This window comes from Pavona decussata, unplaced genomic scaffold (assembly GCF_977016875.1).
Source record: "Pavona decussata unplaced genomic scaffold, jaPavDecu1.1 SCAFFOLD_79, whole genome shotgun sequence".
NCBI classification, from domain to species: domain Eukaryota; kingdom Metazoa; phylum Cnidaria; class Anthozoa; order Scleractinia; family Agariciidae; genus Pavona; species Pavona decussata.
In genome coordinates, this window is record NW_028145497.1 from 422,234 (window position 1) to 447,500 (window position 25,267).

General features: G+C 39.3%; 1 protein-coding gene and 1 pseudogene across 7 annotated transcripts in view; both read left to right on the top strand.

Annotated features, from left to right (window-relative positions):
- Nucleotides 1-25,267, top strand: part of LOC146476135 (von Willebrand factor D and EGF domain-containing protein-like) — a 56,872-nt gene that overhangs the window by 17,659 nt on the left and 13,946 nt on the right. For 4 of the 6 annotated variants that reach the window (XM_085114962.1, XM_085114964.1, XM_085114965.1 and 1 more), the window contains exons 7-20: nt 6,102-6,165; nt 7,173-7,394; nt 8,605-8,762; nt 10,267-10,690; nt 16,149-16,423; nt 17,005-17,119; nt 17,842-18,105; nt 18,484-18,598; nt 18,902-19,312; nt 19,971-20,081; nt 20,772-20,882; nt 23,024-23,134; nt 23,554-23,664; nt 24,391-24,585. In XM_085114962.1, coding sequence (XP_084971088.1) covers nt 6,102-6,165; nt 7,173-7,394; nt 8,605-8,762; nt 10,267-10,690; nt 16,149-16,423; nt 17,005-17,119; nt 17,842-18,105; nt 18,484-18,598; nt 18,902-19,312; nt 19,971-20,081; nt 20,772-20,882; nt 23,024-23,134; nt 23,554-23,664; nt 24,391-24,585 — 2,687 coding nt within the window. The remainder of the gene's footprint in view (nt 1-6,101; nt 6,166-7,172; nt 7,395-8,604; nt 8,763-10,266; nt 10,691-16,148; nt 16,424-17,004; nt 17,120-17,841; nt 18,106-18,483; nt 18,599-18,901; nt 19,313-19,970; nt 20,082-20,771; nt 20,883-23,023; nt 23,135-23,553; nt 23,665-24,390; nt 24,586-25,267) is intronic. The other 2 variants (XM_085114963.1, XM_085114967.1) reach the window with 2 other exon arrangements.
- The window catches only part of LOC146476136 (uncharacterized), a 4,105-nt pseudogene continuing 3,689 nt past the window's right edge, over nt 24,852-25,267 (top strand). The window contains exons 1-2 of the transcript XR_014865705.1: nt 24,852-25,057; nt 25,141-25,267. The exon at nt 25,141-25,267 is cut by the window's right edge and continues 32 nt beyond it. The product of XR_014865705.1 is annotated as an uncharacterized LOC146476136 (transcript). The remainder of the gene's footprint in view (nt 25,058-25,140) is intronic.

Consider the following 25,267-nt stretch of genomic DNA (forward strand, 5'->3'; position numbering starts at 1 on the left):
ACGTACATGAAGAGCGATTGTTTATCCTCATTAAATTATTTTTTTACGGCGTTGTCGTTACCATCGCGGTCGTCGGTGCGTCATATCCCTAATAGCGGAGCTCCGCGCACCGGAGGCGCTCGCGCGGGGAGCCCCACTGATAAGAGATTTTGGTAAACCCATGTATGCGAAAAATTTGGGTTATGACGTCACTGTCCGTCCAACTTACGTACGTGCGTACGTACGCACATACGTACGTACGTCCACCCCTCTATGTAAGCCATTGTGAAATGTCACACTCAAGCTGTGCGACAACCCGCGTTTTTTCGGCGGGAAGTGGGATGGTTTACTTATTTTAGAAAACAAACAAGAATTTTGAAGAACACGGATTTCTTGTATTCGTTGAATATGTTGTAAAGCTACATATGCCGAGAAAGCAGGCAACTAATAAGCAAATTTGAACCCCGAGAGCGACGAACAAACAGGCGAAAAGTCGGTTGAAAACAAACATGTGGTGAGCTGGGTAAGTAAGCAAGTCGCAAGTTGCATAGAAATTAAATGCATTTTTGCAGGCAATTGTCGGTAACTTTTCACATTTAACATACTTCAAATTATACACAAATACTTGAATTGTTGACATACGACAAATATTCGTGGATAAATTAATTTTGAATATTCACAGAGCTATTCACAGAGTTATGTTTTGTAATTCATTCGCAGCGCCAGATGTAAACACGCAGTAAACGTTTAAATATTTCGGACCCACAACCAAACATTATTTTTCCTGTATTCTCCTTTTGTTAACGTTTACTTATAGACTTGAATTATTTCTATAGGAGAAATATTCACAGAGTTATGTGTTGTTTTAAACATTTTGTGTTGGACTTCTCTAATTCATTCGCCGTTCGCAGTGCATAGGTTTTGTGAACGCGCTCTAATTTTAAGCGCTCACTGAAATATTTCGGACCGCAACCAAACATTATATTTCCTGTATTCTCCTTTTGTTAACGTTTACTAAGAGACTAGAATTATTTCTGTAAGAGAAATATTCACAGAGTTATGAATTGTTTTGAAATTTTGTGTTGGGCTTCTCTAATTCATTCGCAATTCGCAGTGCATAAGTTTTGAAACACGCTCTAATTTTAAATTAAAGTGCTCACTGAAATATTTCGGGCAACAACCAAACATTATTTTTCCTGTATTCTCCTTTGTTAACGTTTACTTAGAGGCTAAAATTATTTCTGTAAGAGGAATATTCACAGAGTTATGAATTGTTTTGAACATTTTGTGCTGGACTTGCGTAATTCATTCGCCATTCGCAGCGCATAAGTTTTGTAAACATGCTCTAATTTTAAATTAAAGCGCTCACTGAAATATTTCAGGCCACAACCAAACATTATTTTTCCTGTATTCTCCGTTTGTTTACGTTTACTTAGCGACTAGAACTATTTCTGTAAGAGAAATATTCACAGAGTTATGAATTGTTTTGAACATGTTGTGTTGGGCTTCTCTAATTCATTCGCAATTCGCAGTGCATAAGTTTTGAAACACGCTCTAATTTTAAATTAAAGCGCTCACTGAAATATTTCGGGCCACAGCCAAACATTATTTTTCCTGTATTCTTCGTTTGTTAATGTTTACTAAGAGACTAAAATTATTTCTGTAAGGGAAATATTTACAACGTTATGAATTGTTTTGAAGCTTTTGTGTCGGGCTTCTCTATTTATTCATTAGCCATTCGCAGCGCATAAGTTTTGTAAACACGCTCTAATTTTAAATTAAAGTGCTCACTGAAATATTTCGGGCCTAAAACCAAACATTATTTTTTCTGTGTTCTCCTTTTGTTAACGCGTTAATTAGTCTCTTAGTAAACGTTAGCAAACGGAGAATACAGGAAAATTAATGTTTGGTTGTGGTCCGAAATATTTCAATGAACGTTTAAAATTAGAGCGTGTTTATAAAACTTATGCGCTAAGAATGAATTAGTGAAGTCCAACACAAAATGTTCAAAACAATTCATAACTCTGTGAATATTTCTCTTACAGAAATAATTCTAGTCTCTTAGTAAACGTAAACAAACGGAGTATACAGGAAAAAATAATGTTTGGTTGTGGTCCGAAATATTTCAGTGAGCGCTTAAAATTAAAGCGTGTTTACAAAACCTATGCGCTGCGAATGGCGAATGAATTAGAGAAGCCCAACACAAAATGTTCAAAACAACACATAACTCTGTGAATATTTCTCCTATAGAAATAATTCAAGTCTATAAGTTAACGTTAACTAAAGGAGAATACAGGAAAAATAATGTTTGGTTGTGGTCCGAAATATCTAAACGTTTACTGCGTGTTTACAAATGTGCCCTGCGAGTGAATTACACAAGTCCAACACAAAACATAACTCTGTGAATAGCTCTGTGAATGTTCAAAATAAATTTATCCACGAATATTTGTCGTATGGCAACGATTTAAGTATTTGTGTATAATTTGAAGTATGTTAAATATGGAAAATTACCGACAGTTCCCTGCAAAAAGGCATTTAATTTCTATGCGACTGGCGAGTTGCTTACTCACCCAGCTCACCACATGTCTGTTTTCAACTGACATTTCGCCTGTTTGTTCGTCGCTCTCGGGGTTCAAATTTGCTTATTAGTCGCCTGCTTTCTCGACATATGTAGTTTGACAACATATTCAACGAATACAAGAAATCAATGTTCTTCAAAATTCTCGTTTGTTTTCTAAAAGAAGTATAAAGCCATCCTACTTCTTGCCGAAAAAACGCGGGTTGCCGCACAGGTTGAGTGTGACATTTCACCGATGGCTTACATAAGGGGGCGGACGTACGTACGCCGGACGGACAGTGACGTCATAACCCAAATTTTTCGCATACATGGGTTTACTAAAATCTCTTATCAACGGGGCTCCGCGCGCCCGCCTCCGGCGTGCGAAGCTCCGCTATGAATTGTTTTGAACAGTTTGTGCGGGACTTGTGTAATTCGTTCGCAATTCACAGCGCATAAGTTTTGTAAACACGCTTTAATTTTAAGCGCTCACTGAAATATTTTGGGCCACAACCAAACATTATTTTTCCTGTTTTTTTTTTTCTAAAATTTTAGTTTAAGACTAGAATTATTTCTTTAGGAGAAATATTCCTAGAGTCATTAATTGTTTTGAACATTTCGTGCTCGTCATTCCCAGTGCATATTTGTAAACAGTACTACCCCCTAATTTTAAAGTGAACGTTCAAATATTTCGAACCATAACCAAACATTATTTTTCCTTTATTTCTTTTCTTGTAACGTTTATTATGAGACTATAAATATTTCTGTACGAGGAATATTTACAAAGTAATAAATTTTGAAACAAATATTTTATTTTTATCCGAGCGACCAAATTGCACCCGTGGAAACATTACGTGGTAGCCAAATTTTCTTTATTGTACGCATTTCAAACTTTACACAAATGCATTAATAGTTTCCACGGGAGAAATATTTTAGAGAGAGCGTAATTTTTTCATCCACAAGTGTTTTATGCTCTCGAACGTCATCGGAATAGGCCATTTTACGGTTGTGTGCCTAGTGACCTGGCGTTGAATGGAAAGTGAGGCTGGGGGTGACCTTGTTTTGATACAAACCTCACTGCTTTTCACATGTAGATCATGCTGTTCTTATGCTAACTAGTTTTCATTTACATATGAAAAGCAGTGAGGTCTGTATCAAAACAAGGTCACCCCTAGCCTCGCTCCCAATCCAAGGCCAGGTCACTAAACACACAACTGTAAAATGGCCTATTCAGCAATGTGATCTCGCACGATCAGCAAGAACAGTTTATGGTTCAAAACATTTTCCGCTGACGCGTTTGCTTTATATGCACTTAAGATATATATAACTCAAGAGAGGATGAAGAATTTGTAACGTTATTACGTTCATACAATAAGCAGAGTAGCATGTAAATAAATGCTATTAAAAAGGAATTGTGGAGCTCCGCTTTTAGGCTTGGCTAAATATATATATATATATTATATATATTGCAAACCGTTGGCTAACGAGAATAAATGTTACCGCCGATTGGATACGAAAAGCTAACAACTACTGTACTTGTTTGGTAATCTTGCAAAGCGGTAGTCAGATTGCAGGTCCGTGACAGGGATAGCGAGTTCTCGGTGCGGACATTATGGAAAGGCGTTAACCTTGTGAATAAAATAGTTCAAAGGCATTACGTAAGAGGGCGGCAAGATGATACAACTAGTTCATACAACAATAAAAAACACACAACAAAACACACAAATATACACCACACACGCAAACACAGAAAAATGGAGTTTCAAATATTGCATGACCAAAAACGCAATAATTAGAGTTAATTATTCTATATAGAAGCTTTGAGAATTAGTTCTTATGATATGTTTATACAGGTTAATACAGGTTATAAGTTTACATATTATTCAATAGCATGGAAACTTAAAAGTAGTTTACTTTTCAGTTAATAGTATTAACTGAACAACTGAATGGATGTTATTGCACTGAAATATCCTGTGAATTTGAATTAAATTCTAGAGAATACTTGCCATGATTCCCCTTAGTCGGCCAGCAACAGGAACCTGTTAGACCGCTCTCTTGCAAGAATAACATTGATATATCAATTAATCATTTAAGTTCAACATTCAAACTGCAAAACAAAATGTATTGGGCTGGCAGTAAAAGAGAAATATAAAAGTTCATTGCCTGTGAGCGTTAGAGAGGCAGCACACTATTTTTTACAGTAGCGAAAAAATCAAAAATTTGTCGGATGTTAAAGATCAAACGTGCGCAGTTGGTTGGTTTTTATTATCCGGGAAACCCTTACTGTGATGACGTCACTCAAAACTGCACGTGGAAAGAGATCTGACAGAGTTCCACATGAGAGTTTTCACATGTTTTCATTATTCTTCGCCTGTTAAAGCAGATGATTCACAGTATTCGTCGCCCGTCGAGGCGATAAAATTGACCGTTGAGTCAAAATCTCTGGCCGTTGAGGGAAATAGTTCGACCTTTGACCGATATCAAGAGTGGATCATCCTGTCGAGGCTAAAGAAAATTTTTTAACCATAGATTCAAAATATAAATTGCTCGTTGAAGCTAACCGTTTTGGAACCATTCAACTGTTAAGTCAAATGACTGTCTGAACTTTGAGGGGAAATCTGAGTCAATTCGAGCGTCGAGTTCAATTGTTTTTCAACCGGCAAAATAAAACTTCTCGAGCAAAGTATTAAATTGGCGTAACGTTGGCTCGTCGATGCTCAGTGTCCTTGAAAATGCATTTTTGTCACTGAATGCTAAGGCGGCAAGTCATTTCAGAACATATTTCAAAAAGCTTCATTGTTGTGACATTTACAGCATAAAATATGGAAACCGCCGACAGCCTAGGTCTGTCTATACTCTATGGCATTTCATATTGTACTGTCAGTATTTTCTTCAAGCTTTGATGCCAGCACTTACTTTCACGTTGGAACTCCTAGTTATAGTCCATTCATGTCAAACGTAAATATAAACTTAACGAAATTCACTTGCCCCGGGCTTCGAATTACTGCTTTCATTGGACAATAAAGAAAGCACGAGCATGGATTTCCAAGTAACTTTATTAAACTTTCTTTTCATTTTCAAAATTATATGATTATGAATAAAACTTGTGCGGGCCCTTCGGACTTTCTATCCGAAGCATACACTCGATAACCTTGGACCGCCGTTCTAAGTTTCCTAACTTAAGTAGCGGTACCAATTATTTAAGTTTCTGTGAAACTCACAGACAAACAACAACAACAACAACAACAACAATACCTATAGAGTATGTGCACGACGGCCATGTTGGAGGACCGAAACAATACAATGATTTTCCTTTGGGAAAAAAATTTTTTTTTTATGCAAATATCTTCTTTTGTTTTAGTCCTCCAACATGGCCGCCGTGCACACACTCTATAGTCTTTTATGAGCAACTCCCGTTGCCAAACAGTCGAAAGTTATCAACTGTACATATTAATCGTACATGTGAACATAATCATGTAAACTCTCTTCCTATCTACAATTAGCAGATGAATATTAAAACAGATTCTAAGTTGATCTCAATTCTATTTTTATCTATATTTTCTAGGACGCACCATTTCATGGGGCGCGGCGATTTTACTTTCTATCAGAACACTAAAAGACATTTTGAGGTGAGAAATATTTTGCAATAACAGAATGATAATCTTACCTAATGCTCTGACGTAACAGCCAATCGTTTGTCTTTTAAATATAAATATATGAAACATATATTTTGAACTACGGATGAAAGATTAAATAGAAGAAAGATCCTCGCAGTTACTACGCAACTTAAGCAGTTGCCCAAAAAAAGCCTGAAAAAATAAATAAATAAATAAAAAAATAAGGCTTAAACGGTATTGGAACCCATGACCTCTGCGATGCCGGTGCAGTGCTCTACCAACTGAGCTATCAAGCCCACTGGGAGCTGCTCACAATATGTCCACAATATGATCAATGTTGGCTTGATAGCTCAGTTGGTAGAGCACCACACCGGCATCGCAGAGGTCATTGGTGCGAATTCCGTACAAGCCTGAACTGCAACTGCTTAAATTGCGTAGTAACTGCGAGGATGTTCTACTTGACGTTTGTCTTTTCTTTTAATGCTTACTAGCATTTATAGGTTAAATACAAAGATTAAATTTTTTGTACCCTGAGTAGAGAGATCACGGAAACTTAAGGATACCACTTCTACTGTCTGGTGCGAAGTAAATATTAAGGCACGAATGACACCTCAGCTCATTTCTATTATTATGACCAGAATGCACCTGATATGGAGTAGTTTCACGTAAGCAGTTTATAAATAGACACCATAGAAACCGTATACAAAGCTAAGCTTACGTTTAAATACCCCCTTACGCGTTAAATACATGGTTTTATGCATAGATCTAGATCCAGCTCGAGATGTACTTTGAAAGCATAAATAAAGCTGGTTCTACTAAGACGGTGTTTAGGTTTTAGAATATGTTACTGCCTGATAGGACTAGACGCAGTTAGGTTCTTCTCTACATGAAGGTCGCATGGAAGTCAGCATGGAAATCGACCAAAAAAAAAAAGTAGTCATCATACATGATGGCTTGCGTTTACAAATAATTGATCTTGTGATTGGCACAGGAGATTTATTACTAAACTTTCCTTTAAGGTTCAAGCAAGGCAATGGTCCTGTGGCACTACTGTGACCTGCGTCTGTGGTGTGGTATTGAGAGATCATAATGACGTTATTGAGTTTAACAGCTGCAACGACTTGCTGAAACTTGATTACAGTAATCCAACTCCAATGCGAGTCAGAATAAGGAGCAAGAAATGTTTGTCTCCTGGGATATCCATTAAAAATATCATACCGGGAGCAAATGCCCAGTATGAGGTAAGTCTGCCGCTCCTGGAAAGACATATGCTCCCTCCAAACTCTGCCGCTATACCAACTGCCACTGCCATATACACATGCGGAGCGCTACTGCTCGAGCTCTTATGTCAGTTTACCTTGTACTAGTTCAAACTGCGGTAACATAAGTCATAAGCGTAAGTGTCCTCGGTATACGCTCACGTACAAGACCCTCTCAAGACCCTCTCAAAGTGGTTCTTAAGCTTGTTCTCATGCTTATCACACAACTATGAACTACACTTCAACATTGCTATGGTATTAGTTTTAAAAACATCTGACCAGTTACGTTTGATGTTATTAGACTGGGATACCGCATAATTTAATTAAACTAGGTGTCTCAGTTTTGTAATTTAGCTTTATGTCGTGATAAACTTCGATAAACTGCAGCTTACTTTTTCAATGCATGGCAATTGATATTCACATGTGTTGCATTGTCACACAATTTAGTAACACAAGAAACAAAACTGAGTCACAATTTGTTATCAGTAAATAAACCTCCAAATTAAAGTCCATTGTCTAACTGGCTGCGAATGGTAAGGATGGAAATGAATTACAAGTTGAAAATAATACTAACGTTTTCCTTAAGTCAGCAGTTTTGCTATGCCAACAACAATGAAAACCTTAGTAATCCGTCTTCTTCTTCAAAAATTCATTCAATATCTCTCTTGCTGCTATATAAGCATTTTCCTCACGAGGTAGGTTACATGTTCTCGGTGTAGTCCCTTTAAGATGCTTTACCATTGAAAGATTATTTTTTTCATCGGGGGTTTTTTTCACCAACTCCTTAGTTTTGACTCCTTCAGTATTTGCTTCAACCAAACAGATATCTGAATCCTCAAACGGCGCAAAACTTTCATTTGATGAAAGATACAATCTGTGCATGCTTATCGTTGACTGCACACCAATCGGGAAAAAATTTGATATAGATTGTTTCTTTTTTCAATTGGGTACTTAATACCGCACTTATAAAGTTCGAGCACCGATTTTAAAATTACTTATGAAGAAGTGAAACGCAACAAAGACTTTCAAAATTGACCTTTAAAGCAACAGAACGTTAAAATTAGTGCAACGAACAATGTTAAAAAGTACCTTTTGAACTAAGTTGGCAAGGTTTTGGCTTAGCATTTGCATATCATAAGTTAACATTACACACCCCTGTCAGCTTGCGGTTATTTTTGCGGTGTTTCTTCAGGTGATGTTTCCATCTGGATCTAAAGTCAGAATTGCGAGATATACGTGGGGAATGACTGTTGATGTCTACACACCAAGGGCCAAAGACCCAAATAACGAAAAAGGACTATGCTTAGACCCAGGCAATCAAAATCACAACACTTATGGGGAGAGCTTAAGGTACTAGTCATGTTGAAGAAAAAAGTGGATAAATGTCATGCTTTTGTATCAAACAAAGGAAAATCTAAAGTTAAAGGGCTGTTCTAACTTAAACATTCATCTGGGCCCATGTTTATATCAAGAAAAGTTAGCTCGCTTATTTGCGGGGTTACCCTCCTTGGCCGCTCAAACTTTAATGATTGTACTTATTTTGCCATACTGTGTGCTACAAATGTGGCGAGCAAAAAAGTTTATATTGAAAAACATGAAGGAATACCTGGTTATACCATTGGTATCGCCATGCAAGCCTGACGAACTTTGAGATCTACAGGCCGCGCAGGACACTTAAATTCGTTACGTATGTCATTAATGTATGCACTCTTTATTTAAAGAGTATACATGAGCCGTGACGACTGATTCCGACGATCACGATGCAAGACGCAGAATATAAATGAATTAACGCAACAAATGTAAAAACTCGAATGCCGAATAGGGTACGCAAAATGATTCATATCTATTATTTTCACCTTGGGTTAAGAAGAGCGTGATTACTTGCTAAACGTCATTGCCTCACAACTCTTTGACACGTGCACTGAAATGCAGCTAGGCCAAATTATCGTACAGCTTTTACAGGTTTCAAAGGTGGACAATTCTGAATACATTAACTGGCTTGTTCGATCTTCAGAGACGAAAATACTGCAATTTTGTATCCTAGGAACTAATGCACAAGGGAGCTGAACTTAGTATGCTCATCATACCGTGATGAGACGGAAATAAAATTGTAAACATAAAAAAAGGAAAAAAAATTCACAAGGAAGATCAAATTAAACGCTTCAAAGACTAAGTTTCACAATTTTACTCCTATGGAAGCCAAAAACTTTCAACGAGTCTTGAAATTGAGACATCTGCCTCTGTCACATCACAGAAGAGGTTATCCTTTATTAAGCATTAAATGAATTTACTTTACTTCGCTTATCAATCGGAAAAGGATACAAACATTGCCTTTCTCCCTTAAAATATCACCATAAAGCGAGATCTGCCTGTGAAACGACAATCATGATGTGATTCCGTCATCCACCAAGATCCCTGTCAAATTCGAGTCATCATAATTTACACTAAAAGTCCAGAGATTTTAAACTGGAAAATGAAACACCAACCCCAACAATTTAACTGATGAATTTATTTATAGGCAAGTGTCCTGCGCGACTTTAGAGGAACGACAGGTAGCGTTTTGGGAGGAAATGTCAATCCAAACCTTTCCTCCGCCAAGTTAGCTCTAGCAGCGTTTCATTTTTTGTTTGTTTGCAGCCTGGCCCTTGTGGGCCATCGTGCTTCTCTTTGTCATGTTCTATCCTTTCGTAGTCACCATCATCAATGTCGTCTTCATCATCTTCATCACTACAGTAATTCCTTTTTTTGTTTTGTTTTGCATCCAGTCACATGTTTTGAGAGTTGAGAGGTCAAAAGGTGAAGCTTACGGGGCCTAACGTAAGGTGTAACGCGTATTTCGTTTAAACTTTTACAGAGTACCAGCTGGACAGAGCTATTTTGATACTCTTCCATCTCCAGTCAATGAATACAACGTACAGTACTCCACAGCATGCCAGTGTAGTACCACGGAGAACAATGGTAACCAAGTCTGCGAAGACGCTTTTGATGTTGCTTTTCCTACGGTCTTAAAGAAAAACCTGTCCCCGATGTTCTTGTGTGATCGCCAAAAACGGGATGTGTACTATTCGGATGATCTCACCGACGAAGACTTTCGGTTGTTCAAACAAACACCTTTGCGACTTCGGTTAAGAAGACAGGCACTGAATCAAAAGATTTCGAAGGAAAACGCCACCCGTTACTGTGCTGAAAGAATAGCAAACACTGAAATCGGCAAACTCTGTGCGAAGGTTGGAGTAAACGTACAGGCATTAGTGAATACATGCGCGATTGACTTGGAGGTGAGTTGCAATATACTATTTTAATGTATCAAACTATATAATAGATATAAAGCTGTCTCAAAGTTAACAATAACGGTTTACTGGTTTAGATTAATCATCCCCGATAAAGAATTATTAGCCTTGTCGTAAAATGTTGAAGAGGATTGGTTGTTGAACTTTTCTAGGTTTTTGTTTTGCCTCTTGCATTTCGTTAGTGTAACCGCGGTACTTATGCCATGCGGTTGCTGTTATGATTTTATGCTCACGTGCAAGTCACATGGAAATGATGTAAGCTTGAACCGCCATCTTGGAAATTATATAAGTGATTAACTGTGCTTCTCTCTGGGTGTTTACTGTTCGCTCGGGCCGTACCTTGCCGTCAATTTACCCTTATACTTTCCACACGACATTTTTGGTGCCGGGACAAGGATATGGCGGAGAATTTACCTAAACTGAACTCTTCTCGTGCGGGCTATCGAGCTCATTTGACGAAGACACAAGGCAAAAAACATCATGGAGAAGGGATTGCCTACCGAACTGGATGTCGTCTCGCTCACCAGTATCGTGGAACAACTTGTACGAAAGAAGATCATTCTAACGGAACTGGATGGAAAAATCGCTGCTCTACTCGAAGATCCGGGTGAGATCGAAAATGAAATCTTCGATTCGGAGGAAATTCAGGATGAAATCGACGAGACAAAGTCCCAGATGTCACTACCCATAGCTCTCAGACTACAACTGCGCCTGCTGCTCCCACTCACAGTCCTCAAAATTTAACAGGAGAACCAGCCTATCAAGTACACGCCTCACTTGCGCCAATCAACCCTGCTGTCAACCTCCCAGTCAACAGTGGCTAAATCTCACTCCTAAAGACAGCTGTGGCAACTATCGGCCATGACCACACTCACTGTGAAGCCAACATTCTCTTTGACGAAGGTGCACAGCGCTCCTTTATCACCCAGACACTGGCCGACCAACTGAGCATACCCTATACAGAGAGTGAGTCTATTGCCTTGTCAGCCTTTGGTGCCAGTCATCATCCAACAGACAGTTACCCGTTGCCACCGTTAAGGTTGTTACTGCTTATGGTGAAAAAGTCCCAGTACGTGTCCTGGTGGTTGAACAGATCGCCACACCACTACAGAACCAGTTCCATCAACAGATCCATGACATACCTCACCTCAGGGGTTTTACCTTTGCGCACTCTGTGACTTCGGATGAGAACTTTGTAATCTCTCTCTTAATCGGCGCAGATCCCTACTGGGATTTGGTGGAAGACACTATCATCCGCGGACAGGGCCCAACTGCTGTGGCCTCGAAGCTCGGTTACCTCGTATCAGAGCCACTACAGACCGACATTGTGCATCCGGCTGACACTGTTGTTAACTTGTTAAAAACACTGTCTTCCACAAGGGAAGCAGAATTTGATCTTCAACAGTTCTCGTCCTTGGAGTCTCTAGGCATCTTCCCACCTACTGATAAGGAGGAACATGAACTCTTTCTTCAAGACTATCAAGGCTCTTCAATTACAAGAAACTCTGATGGCAGTTACAGCTCCAAATTTCCATGGAAAGAGGACTCTCCGCCACTACCAACTAACTATGGTAACTGCATTCGCTGCACACGATCTATGGTTCGTCGTCTTGCCCAGACTCCTGAGCTTCTTAAATCCTATGGCAACATAATTCGCGAACATGAAAGGCGTGGGTTCATCGAAAGAGTTGACGATGTGGCTTTCATTGACAGAGCACACTACATTCCGCATCATCCAGTCAAGAAGGACTCAGCCACCACGCCCATCAGAGTTGTGTATGATTGCAGCTCTCGTTCCTCGAGCAACTCTCCAAGCCTAAACGACTGTCTCATGGTTGGCCCCCCGTTTCTAAATGACATGTGCTCCATCATCACCAGGCTCCGCACCTTCACCTACGGTCTCTCCACAGACATTGAAAAGGCATTTCTTCATGTGGGTCTCGATGAAAGTGACAGAGACTTAACCAGATTTTTATGGTTATCGAATCCTAAGGATCCAGAAAGCAAGGTCCATGTCTATCGCTACAAGACTGTCCTGTTTGGCTCCGCCAGTTCTCCCTTCATGTTGAATGCCACACTGCATCGTCAATTGGAAAGCTACGCCTCACCTGTTGCAATGTTATCTCAGGATGTGACAAAGAAACGGAAGTTGTTCAATACTACGAAGAGGCCAGATCAATCATGAATGAAGTCAATTTTAATTTGCGCTCCTAGGCAACCAATAGCCCATTACTACGTAAGCAAACTGAGGAAGACCAAACCTCTGACTCGAACACTGTTGTGAAAATTCTTGGTTTGCGATGGGATCAACTTTACGATACCCTCCATCTGGCACCTAAGGAAATAATCCTCCCGCCAAGTCAACACGTCTCTAAACGTGACGTACTGCAAGTCTCATCGAAGACCTATGATCCACTGGGGTATTTATCTCCTGTAACTGCGAAAGCCAAACTTCTGATCCAAGAACTGTGGCAGAAGGAACTTGAATGGGATGAACCAATTCCTGCTGACCTCACCATCAAGTGGAACGATATTGATGGAGGCATCCAAGAAGCTAGCAAGTTAGTCCTACCCAGGTGCTTCCTCCCACAATGCCGGATTGACACACACCCAATCTACCTACATGTATTCGCTGATGCCAGCCCCAAGGCGTATGGGGCAGTTGCCTACATCTCGTCTGGTGACCAGTCCTCGCTTGTCATGGCGAAGTCATGTGTTGCCCCATGGAAGACATTAACGCTTCCGCAGTTAGTGCTCATAGCTGCGTTAATCTGTACTCGACTGGCCGATTTTGTCTCAGAAGCACTCAGGTCAAGATTTCTTAACCTTATAGTCAAGATGTGGTCAGACAGTGAAATAGCTCTTCACTGGCTACACAGCACAAAGCCCCTAAGGCAGTTTTTAGCAAACCGCACCCAGGAAATTAAGAAGCTCTTCCCTGTTACTGTCTGGAATCATTGCCCGACCCACGACAACTCTGCTGATCTGCTGACTCGTGGGATCAACACCACAGAGCTTCAGGCTTCCTCTCTTTGGAAACATGGTCCACAGTGGTTACGATTTGAAGAACAATGGCCTTCTTGGAATCACTCGAAGATTCTTCGTCTGGATGACACCGATACCTTGACCGCCAAAGTAAACACCACAACCGACGGGGCTACTCAGACAGACCCTGTGGAGAAAGAACCTGGTAATCGACGCATCGAGATACAGCACACTTTCCAAGCTACTTGCTGTAACAGCATACGTTTTCCGATTTGTCAAGAACTTACGACCATGCGTCACGAACAGTGGGACCACTGTCTGTACATGAGAGGCAAGAAGCCCAATGCAAGTGGATCCAGAACTCCCAAGCTCTAACTTCTGTAAATGAAATTGCTAACCTGCAGTCCAGATCGAGTACCCGCTAGTGCGACAGCTTCGCCTTTTCCTTGATGCTGATGGATTTCTTCGTTGTGGGGGGAGGATTCATAATGCTCCACTTGCTAAATCAGCAAAACTTCCGTACCTGCTGCCTCCCATCGACCCCTTCACTACACTAACGGCTTACGAAACCCACAGAAAACAACTCCACTCTGGTTTCAATGCGACAGTGACCGCACTGCGTGTGACTTGTCGAAAACTGGAAGGAACAGTCTTCATAGCTCCAGTTCCTGCACCCTTGCCCAAGTATAGAGTCCAAGAAGCAGCACCCTTTACAGTTACTGGAGTGGATTTCACGGGACCCCTTTATGTGCGTTCAGAAAGTGGTGAGACCAAGAGCTACATTTGTCTCTTCATCTGTGCTGTAACCAGGGCAGTACATTTGGAATTCGTGAGCGACCTGTCAGAGGAAACCTTCCTTCAAGCCTTCCGCCGTTTCTCAAGCCGCAGATCTCTGCCACTTCACATGAAATCTGATAATGCTTCTACCTACCTCGCTGCTGCGGAAACACTCAAAGAGCTATTCCAATCTCTAAAGGAACTGTTTGGCCGACAAGGCGTTGAGTGGAAATCCATCCCTAAGCGAGCCCCCTGGTATGGTGGTTTCTGGGAACGACTCATTGGATTGACAAAGAGAGCGTTCAAGAAGGCACTTGGTAGAGCATCTATCACACTAATAGAACTCCAAACCCTTATTGTCGACGTAGGAGCCATTCTAAATGATCGCCCCATCACCTACGTATCAAGCGATGCTTCAGAAGCAGAACCATTAACGCCCTCCCATCTTCTGCATGGAAGGAGAATCACCTCACTGCCTTATCCTGTTACTGACGATGATCCATCAGATCCTGACTTTGGAAGTTCATTAGACATGAGGCGAAGAGCATCAACACAAGCTCGTATAGTAGAACGTTTCTGGAACAGATGGCGACAGGGGTATCTTACCTCCCCCTTTATTTTTAACAACAACAACAACAATTTATTATGAGAAAAGACAAATTACAATATTACATACCCACAGTTAGCAAGGGCTATTCGAGGTGGGTAGCATTTACAGTTGTTTGCACGCTCAAAAGGAACAGAAAATTTACAGCACAAAAATAAAAATGATTCCTGTTGTTCCACCGAACAACAGAAACAAATGAACAGTCCATCAAGCAAGGAGACGTTTTACTGATTCACAATGAGAGTGCCAGATCAACATGGAGGCTAGCCGTTGTAGAGAACCTGATTCGAGGAGGTGATGGTCTTGTACGGGCAGCGGATATTCGGACAAGTACTGGACACACCAACAGACCGGTCACTAAGCTGTACCCACTTGAAATTTCTACCAGTGTCCCTGTTGATGTGAGACCCCAACCAGAAGACCACACTGAACAACAAGTTACTGCAGTTACATCAGCTCGACCGAGACGAGCTGCAGCTACTGATGCCATGAGGAGAATCTTTGAATGAGCAAGATGCATCTGCCCCCCTCCCCTCCCGAAGGTTGTCGAATAGTCCTTATGAACTTTAAACTTTTCTAGGTTTTTGTTTTGCTTCTTGTATTGCATTAGTGTAACCGCGGCACTTATGCCATGCGGTTGTTGTTATGATTTTATGCTCACGCGCAAGTAACATGGAAATAATGTAAGCTTGAACCGCCATCTTGGAAATTATATAAGTAATTTACTGTGCTTCTCTCTATGTGTTTACTGTTCGCTCGGGCCGTACCTTGCCGTCAATTTACCATTATACTTTCCGGACGACATTGGTAACCCACATATGCATGTATCTTTTCCGTGTCCAATTCCTTTTTATTATTATTATTATTATTATTATTATTATTATTATTATTATTATTATTATTGTTATTATTATTATTATTATTATTATTATTATTATTATTATTATTATTATTGTTATTATTTATTATTATTTATTATTATTATTATTATTATTATTATTATTATTATTTCCTGTATCGTATAGTTTTTTTCTGAATTATGCGTTACTCGAATGGCTGTACCTGTTTCATTTTCAGTTGACTGGAGCCTTGTCTTATTCGGATGGAGATGTTGCCTCACTTATTGACGAATGCGGAAATTTGGCTGCCAGAAATCTTTCCGTGTTTGCAAACCGTAGTAACGTGGAAGGTAGACCAGCCGGCTCTGTTTTGGTGGAGGAAATTACTGAACTTCTTTGCCCCAATGACTGCACGCTTAACGGGAAATGTGTCAACGGTTCGTGCGTATGTAACAAGGACTACACGTCTGAAGACTGTTCACAGTCTATTTATCAAATACCAACTATTTTAAGGTAAGTCAATGGAATGGGTAACAACGGCTAAGGGCCAAGGGCTACCTACGACAGACTGCTTCTGCACAGAAAGCTGGGGTATAGCACTCGATGCCGTATCCCTTTCTCAACTTTAAAAATAATCATTCTGTTTAATTTATATGTCTGATATGTCATTCGGTTGTCAGGTTGAGTATTGTTTGAAACAAAATTCCACTTCAACAAACCAAAACGGCTTATGAAGAGCATGACAAGCATTAAAGCTTGGACTAGGTGGACATGCCCATTGATACCCTTTCAGCTGGCCATGTTCAACGTCAATTGTAAATGAAATCAACTATACCATGAAGAAAATATCACAGCCTATTGAGAAAGGTAAAAACGTTTCAAAATACCACAACACAGAGAAAAAGGGAAACCATACATTCATGCCACACATTGCAGTACAATGCCGATATCAAACTTTGCCAGTATCGCAAAGGATGAAGAAGCAATCACCCGTATGAAAAATAAAACTTATTAACTTGCATCGTGTTTTTGGTGTTAGAACACATCTGTAACCTGTTTCTAGTCTTGTATTTCACCTTTCTTACGTTTATTAGTTTACAAGGACATGGACTGTGCGATAGAAGGAAACGACCGTGTAAGAAGGTCACTGTGCAAGGGACAGGATTCTTAAATTCCAAAAATTTGAGTTGCCATGTGAAGGAATTCAAGGTAAGTGTACTGCCAACGGTAGATATTTCATGATCTTTTTTATTAAAGATCATTAAATTTGATCAATGTTAGAAAATTTGTGTCCAGTGTGGCACAACGACCTACCTATGTTTCCTTTTTTGTGAAATTTTTGAAAGAGGAGAATATATTTAGATATAGGCCTTTCTATAAAAAGAATAGAACAACTACTGATGCAGTAAAAGCATCGCTTGTCGTCCCTAATACGTGAAAGCAGTAGATGTGTGTATGGCCGTGGCCTGCGCAATAGTATTCACCGTTCTAACGATCTGTAGGACAGAAAGATTTCGAAGAAGGTTCTTCCCTTAACGAGCCATGATTGCAGATATGTTGGCGTTTTTCATTAGCCAATCTTTTTTTTTTTCTCATAGAATACATATTTTAATAACATCCCCTTTCTTGATTAGTTCTCTTTTGGATATTGATTGTGAACAACGTAAAGTATTTAGCAGTAGAATTTTTAATGGTCCAGTCCCTTTCACGATTGTAAATTAGGTTTCATAGATATCATTAACTCACTTCATTTAAAAAATCGTAGTTCATCTACGATGCGATGACATTTTCTTAAAAAGTAGATCAATGTTATTCATTTTATTTATGGATTGTATCATCAAACAATTGATCAAATTCTTGACCAGAAGCAATATTTCCAATATTGTCCTTTCAGTTAGCAAGACTCAAAAATAATTAAATTTTTCCCACAGGTTGTCAACAGCTCTTGGTCACCCAACACGACAGAAGTCAAATTACCTGGTTTGATGACAGACCTGGTTCTCGTAGACTGTCAGTTGCCCGAATCGCCTGTGACACAGAACTATTTCCATGAAGTTGATGAAGGGACTCCAGCAGCTGGGCTTGTACTATCTGTGTCCAATGACGGTGAACTCAAAAGCAATCAAAAACTCACATTTATATCGTATGACTCAGCCTGTATGAGTTGTAACATATCTTCTGGATGCTTTTTGAAGGTAATCATTTTTTGGTACTTTGTATATTGTTATATTTTAAAAAATGAATTTAAATGGTAAATTTTCCGTCTCCTGTCAGACAAAAAAGTGAAATGCAGCTCGTAACATATTACGACCGTGAGGCAGGTATAAAGAAAGTTGAGTCCTCGAACCCATGACCTAGCTTCAGCTTTTCGATCGGATTGACACGCGCCCTACGTACTGTTAATTGTGATTTAGTAAAAGGGCCAAGTGAAAGAGTGTTGTTTCTTATAATAGGTTCCTTATGTATGAGAACTGACATTATCTTCGCCGATAAGTGGAAATGTGTAATTAAGATTAGCTATTCTTTGTGACGGCCTCACTCAGTCTAGGGCATTTTTTGTTGTTTTTCTTTAGAACAACTCTTGTTTTATCAATGGCTACTGCTTCGCCCCAAACGAGACAAATCCCATTGACTTTTGTTATCAGTGCATCCCAGATGTCAGCACAAACGGATGGACTAAACGCCAAGGTAATTTACATTATAAATTTTCTTTCCTAACTAAATGTCTTTAACACTAAGGGCGCTTTCCATTTGTCAGAAACTGGCCACCTAGTTCAGTCATTTTGCAAATAAAATGCACGCATGCTTTTGAATTGCTTCAAAATGAATCAAAATGTACCATTTTAAAGAAATCCAGGAATCGGTTCTTCAAATTGGTACAATCCATTTACAAATAGATAGCTCTTGCCTGCCAGTTCTTGGCATCTTTTTGTATGTTTGTCTGTTTCTTCCTTTGTGAAATTGTTTAAAACACCTTACTTCGTATTTCAGTTAACCTCCCGCCTCAGTTTTCTTCAACCAACCGGTATTATGCACTGTATCAAGAAAATTTAGAGCTGGCCATTGACGTGTCCGACCCGGAAGGCATGCCTGTGACTGTTTCATTGATGAATGGAAGTCCAACTCAAGCTGTGGCACGCGACAAGGTTGTGAAATGGAACGTAACAAACAACCCTACAACACAATTCTTTCTTAAAGCCGTGGATTCATGCCAGGCGGTTTCCATGCATAATATCACAGTCTCCTTGGTTGTTTGTCCGTGCCAGAATAACGGAAGCTGTGTTCCAGATCCAAACAAACCCAGGGGATCTGGTTTTTATCAATGTAATTGTATTCCTGGATTTACTGGAGAGAAATGCGAGACTAACATTGACGAGTGTCAAAGTTATCCATGTTTGAGAGGTAAGAACGCTATCTTAACCCCATCTGGACCGGGAAAAGGAGATAACAGGATTGTGCCCGCGGCGACTTTGAACTCGAATAACATTTTTAACATTTGATTAGCCTCCCTGAAACTTCAGGACTTTTTCCGAAATTTGTCTTGAATAAAATTGATTAGGTCGGTTGGTGCTGATTGACGTTGATGTTGCAATGGGAACCAGTTTTTGAAAGGCAGTTTTCAGAAAATGCAAAACAAGTTTTGAAACTGAAGAAAGAAATACTTTCCTTACTGTAACTTTAATGCTTTTATCTCATTGAAGTGTTCCTTTATTGGTTCTGATTACTGTTCGTTCAAACATCCAAGATGGCGGATTTAAGTTATCTGCAATTTGGCATTCATGGCGGGGATGGGGAGGAGGCGGAATCCGCCTCTCCCCTACCTCAGAAGACAAAAGAAGTTAGATGTAGATGAGGTTAAGGCAAATACTTAGTTTGCAGTGTAATATTTTCAAGATAATGTCATTATAATACTTATACCATAATCCTTAATATAGCTTTAAAATAGTCTTAAAATAGTCTTTATATTAGTCTTTAAAATATCATCCAAAGTTGTTGGCCTTGAATAATACAAAGCTATTCCGCAGAAATTAAGTTCACGGGAACTTTTACTTATTTCAAGGTCGATGCGTCGACGGAGTAAACAATTTCACATGCATATGCGATCCTGGGTATGTTGGAAGGAAATGCGACACTGATTATGATGACTGCAGCTCTTCTCCATGTGTTCATGGTAAGTTTTCTATACATAACTAACTAACTAACTAACTAACTAACTAACTAACTAACTAACTAACTAACTAACTAACTAACTAACTAACTAACTAACTAACTAACTAACTAACTAACTAACTAGCTAGCTAGCTAACTAACTAACTAACTAACTAACTAACTAAATAAATAAATAAATAAATAAATAAATAAATAAATAAATAAATAAAAATGACCTTGCTCTCTCATCTTTAAACAACACACGTTTAATACATTGAGGGGAACCGAAGCGCTTTATACCTATATAGCAGAGGTCTTGAAGAACTCGCAAAAATTCACTGAGCTGAGGACCTGTTCCGGGGTACTTGAACTGCTCTGTGCAATGTTTGCTACGTGTACCTCCTTTATTTCGGCTCGTTATCGTTCAAAAGTTTTTATTGTGTACAATTATTAATTCTCTTTATATAGAGTTTAATTAAATTTGAGAGCTACGATTCCTCGGGTAAAATTAACAGTTACTAGTAGAGACTCAAGACCTTAGGCTAGACCCCAGACACGTATAAAAGCGCCGGATTACGCATGAAATTAGACGGCCGAACCCTTTCATAGAAATCCCTTCCTCAGACAATTGCTCAAAACTAAACTAAAACACGGAAAAAAAACGTTGCAAAACGTTTGTAAACTTGTGCACTTTTCTATTTTTTTTTTTTAGGAAATTGCACAGACTTCACAGGCTTGTACAGATGTACATGTGATCCCGGATACAGTGGATATAATTGCACTATTGACGTAGATGATTGTGTGTCATCACCTTGCAAACATGGTGTGTAGGAAGTGCGCATATTGGACGATTGACAAAATTGAATAACTCGTCAGGGGCTCACACTGCGTTTCGCTAGTCAGGGGCCAGACCTCTTTCTAGGGATGGGAGGGGATTGCGTTTGCAAAAGATTTGAAAAGCAAAACAACCAAAAAAAAAAAAACAGTTTTTCCGAAGAACGCGCAGTAGTCAACAGGAAATTGCCTAGTTGCAAAAAGAGTGCTTTAAAATTGGGTCTCCAAATAAATAAAGCGTTTTCAGTAGTTTTGGTTTATTTTGCTATGTGACTCATTAGGAAAAAACAAGCAAAAGCCTCCAATCACTTTTTAAACCATTCTTAAGTCAAGCCAAATCGAATTGAGACTTGCCTACATGAATTTTCCTTTGCTTGACATCTTTTCTTTTATTACCCGGGCCGTGAGGCGGCACGAGTTAAGTTTTCGGTAGCTTTATCAAATTCTTTTTTAGTTTTTTGGTCGCGATGGGCCGAGAGATAAGACTTTGGGCCACGAGTTAAGTTATCGGTCTCCTTTTTTGTACTCAGGTGGCACGAATTAAGTATTCGGTCGCGTTATCAATTTTTTTTAATTTTTGGAGGGATCGCGATAGTCCGGAACCCACTTTTAGACACCTTATGCCCGTTCGGGCATCCCACGTAATTCATAACTCGGCACCTCACGGCCGGACTACAAAGAACGCCATCGACAACGTAACTCATGACACGAAGTCTTATGCGTTAATCGATAGATACAGAGATATAGTGAAGCAATAAGTAACCACCAGATAAAATTGTATTATTTGCAGTACGAGTAAAATACAGGGGAAAACATTTGTTAAGTAAAATATATACCTTGTGCTTCATACCGGGATGCTTTAATTCCGGGGCTTCAATCCTTACGTTTCACCTTTGATTTGGAGGCAGAAACCATTTGTACATTGATTATGTTTCAATACGAACCGAGAGTCATATTAATATCTGTATGACCCCGAGCATTGATGACGCTTACACCAATTTCCGGTATGATCGTTGTGTGCATGTGAAGGCCACATTCAATTAAAAGCGCTCTACGCTTTCTACCAAATCTTGTGGTGATCACTGGCATTGTATTAAAACGCAAACTTTTGCAAGCGTTTTCCGTCATCATTGTTCAAGTCCGGATATTTACAGGTTTGGACAGAAATGATTTAAAGTAGTCATTAAGAATTTTCGAGATACTTCTCTCTTTTCTAGTCATTTGACCCGGGGTCACATGAATAGACGCGAAGAAATTTAATATGTTTATGTGTCTATTTTTACAGTGTCTTTTGTGCATGACAAATGTCGTTTTTCCCTTTATTTCATTCTGACTGCGAGAAATGCAATTCTATCTGGTGGTTACTTATTGCCTCACTATATCTCTGTATCTATCGATTTGGGGGAATTAACGATGCTGGAAGTTATCAAGGCCAAAAATTGTAAGCTTACGCCCCACGCAGTCAAATATGGCCCGAGTATAAGCTGAAAACAGCTTCTTGTTTGTCATTAATTTTGTTTGTTTGTTTTTGACTTCTTGTTGGGTTGTTCGGTTCTTAAAACGGTAAGACTGAATATTTTGGTTTTGGTTAGCGACACGTCAGTAATAGAAAAGCGCTAAAATACTACAACACAATCAAATTAAACACCCTCTTTTCCCAACTGAGCTGTCTGTTAAAACAAGATTATTGAACCCGAGAGACATGAAATAGCACAAGTATTGAGGGAAGGTTAGTACGAACGAATGTCAAAAGAATGAGGATAGAATAGGTTTCAACATTCTCTCCTTTTTTTTTTTTTTTTACGAAACCCAATTTGCCAAGTTGAAAGTTGATTGATCATTTAAGGCCCCTGCCCGGAAAACTTTCATTTTGAATGGTCGTGTAATCGAAATTGGCCCGATTGATACTAGAGACAGATCATCCGTCTGGGATAATTCGCCTGGACGTCTAAAAGACCCGTATTTGTACACAGGCGAATTATCATACGAACTACCGTTCTTTGCCCAAGTTCGTCCCAGACGGTTGATCCGTCTCTAGTATTTATACTAGACAGATGATTCGTCTTGACGGATGATCCGTCCGTAGTATGAATTCAAGCCATTAAAAGCCATCCAATAACTGTTTCAAAGGAACATGTGTTGATCAAGTGAACAACTACACCTGTCAATGTGAGCCTGGCTACACTGGTCGTGACTGCAGTGTTGATATCAACGAATGCCACTCTTCTCCTTGCATTCATGGTATGTATATACCCATTTTATGAATTTATTTTATAACGTTATAAGTAATGAATTAATATATGATCGCCTTTACATGAAAGTTGACGTGTTTACCAATGGAAATTTACATAAGAACTGGGTTACAAGATTAACGTTCTGAGAGATAAGGTTTATATCATTAAGGTCAAAGCTAAGCTACAGTTTGATTCTATCACACTGAAGACTAATCAGTGCCCTAATATATAGACTAATATATTAATATATCGGCTTATTCCATTCCAGATCATTCTGAGAACCCAGACTTAGTATTTTGAATATCACTGAATAGTCAAACATGTTGAGTGTCTTCTTTTTTAGTTGATCGAATAATTACAAGCGGGAAGATGTTTAAAAGGTGATGACCTTAATATACGACAAATATTTTGGCATTGATTTATTAGGCACATGTGTCAACGAAATCAACAATTTCACTTGTAACTGTGAAGCTGGTTATACTGGATTGAGATGCGATGTAAACATTGATGACTGCTACTTATCCCCTTGTGGAAATGGCAAGTAGAGGCAATATTTATTATAAATGTGATAATATCCTTTCTAGACTGATATATTTTTTGTCTACACGCCGTCTGGGGGTAATTTATACTCCCCAGGCATAAAGGCTATGACAGTGGGACTTTCGGTTCACAACGTGGAAATTAATTAAAAAAAAAAAAAAAAAACAGGAATCTTCCAAAAACTGCAAACCTACTTGTCAAAAGTTTGGTGGCCATGGAAACGGCGATTTCGTTGAACATTGACCTACCCTAGCAAATTGATTCCAGATAAGGGTGGTTTTGAGGAGTTGTCAACGAATTACTTCACGGTAGTGAAATAAAATGAAAAGTTACGATACACCTACTTTCGCAATTTAATTTTAAAGCAAGTAAGAATATGCCGACTTTCCTAAGTACTTTTCTCGTGAATTTCCGTTCTGAGAAATTGCATGGTCGACGTTTTTAAAAACCTCTTAGTTTGTAGGATGGACACTCAAGGCCACACACTGTATTACAGGATCCCGGCGAGGTGTATAAGAAACAACGACCAGGCCAATTGCGATGATCTTTTGACGCAGAATCTTTCATAAAAAATATGTATATATATCTTTAATTGAATTGCTGGTAATAATTCGCAAAAATTAAAGTTAGTATAGTTCAGCACATTTTCTGACTTTTATATGTGTCTACAGCAAAATGTTTTTATTATTATTATTATTATTATTATTATTATTATTTTCCCAGGGACTTGTGTAGACCTCGTAAATAATTACACTTGCAGTTGTAACGTCGGATTCACTGGTCGAAACTGTGATGTGATCATCAAAAACTGCACGGCAGATTCTTGTTACCCCAATGTGACTTGCTACAAGAACAGTGAGACAGTAAGCTGTGGCCCGTGCCCATTCGGCTTTAGTGGTGACGGAAAGAACTGCGAAGGTGCATTAAACAATTATATATTATAACCGATAATAACTATTCCTTTTCAGAAATTTAGTAATTGCTCTTCCTTCTTCACTATCTTCTTTCTCGTTGACTATACACGCCGGGTCAGCGGGTGGTCAAAAATGGCATCAAATTGTCTTTAAATATGGCGCCCTAAGCCAAAATTGCCGCGAGGAGACTGGGACCTAGGTTATTTGCATAAAATAAACGGCTCCTACTGCATCCTGGGATACCTAAGAAGTCTGAAAACGTGGTTCTGTCGAAACCTGAATTCAAGAGCTTTCTTTTGGTATCAAACTCGAGTATTTTTGGTCTGCCATCGGTGAAACTCAAACAAGAAGGATGTGAACTATCCGTCGGCTATCGATTTTGTGCTCGAAAGTGTTCATAATTGTGCTTGGAAAGGTTTTTAAGAGACAAAGTGAAAGGTGATATAAGCGACACTCAAAGATGCTTTGATGACCAGGTAAAAATCGTATGATTTTTGTTTTGCTGAATTCCCCTTCGTATCAAAGATATAGGACTGATAGCGCACTCGATATTTTGCAGGCAATACTAGGGATGCCTCAGTCGAAGAGCAACAGGTTCAATCTCGCAAACTTCATGAAGGCACGTAAGGATGTGAGACAAAAGGCCGTGGAACAGTCTAAAGCAATGAAAACAGAGCTGAGCACAA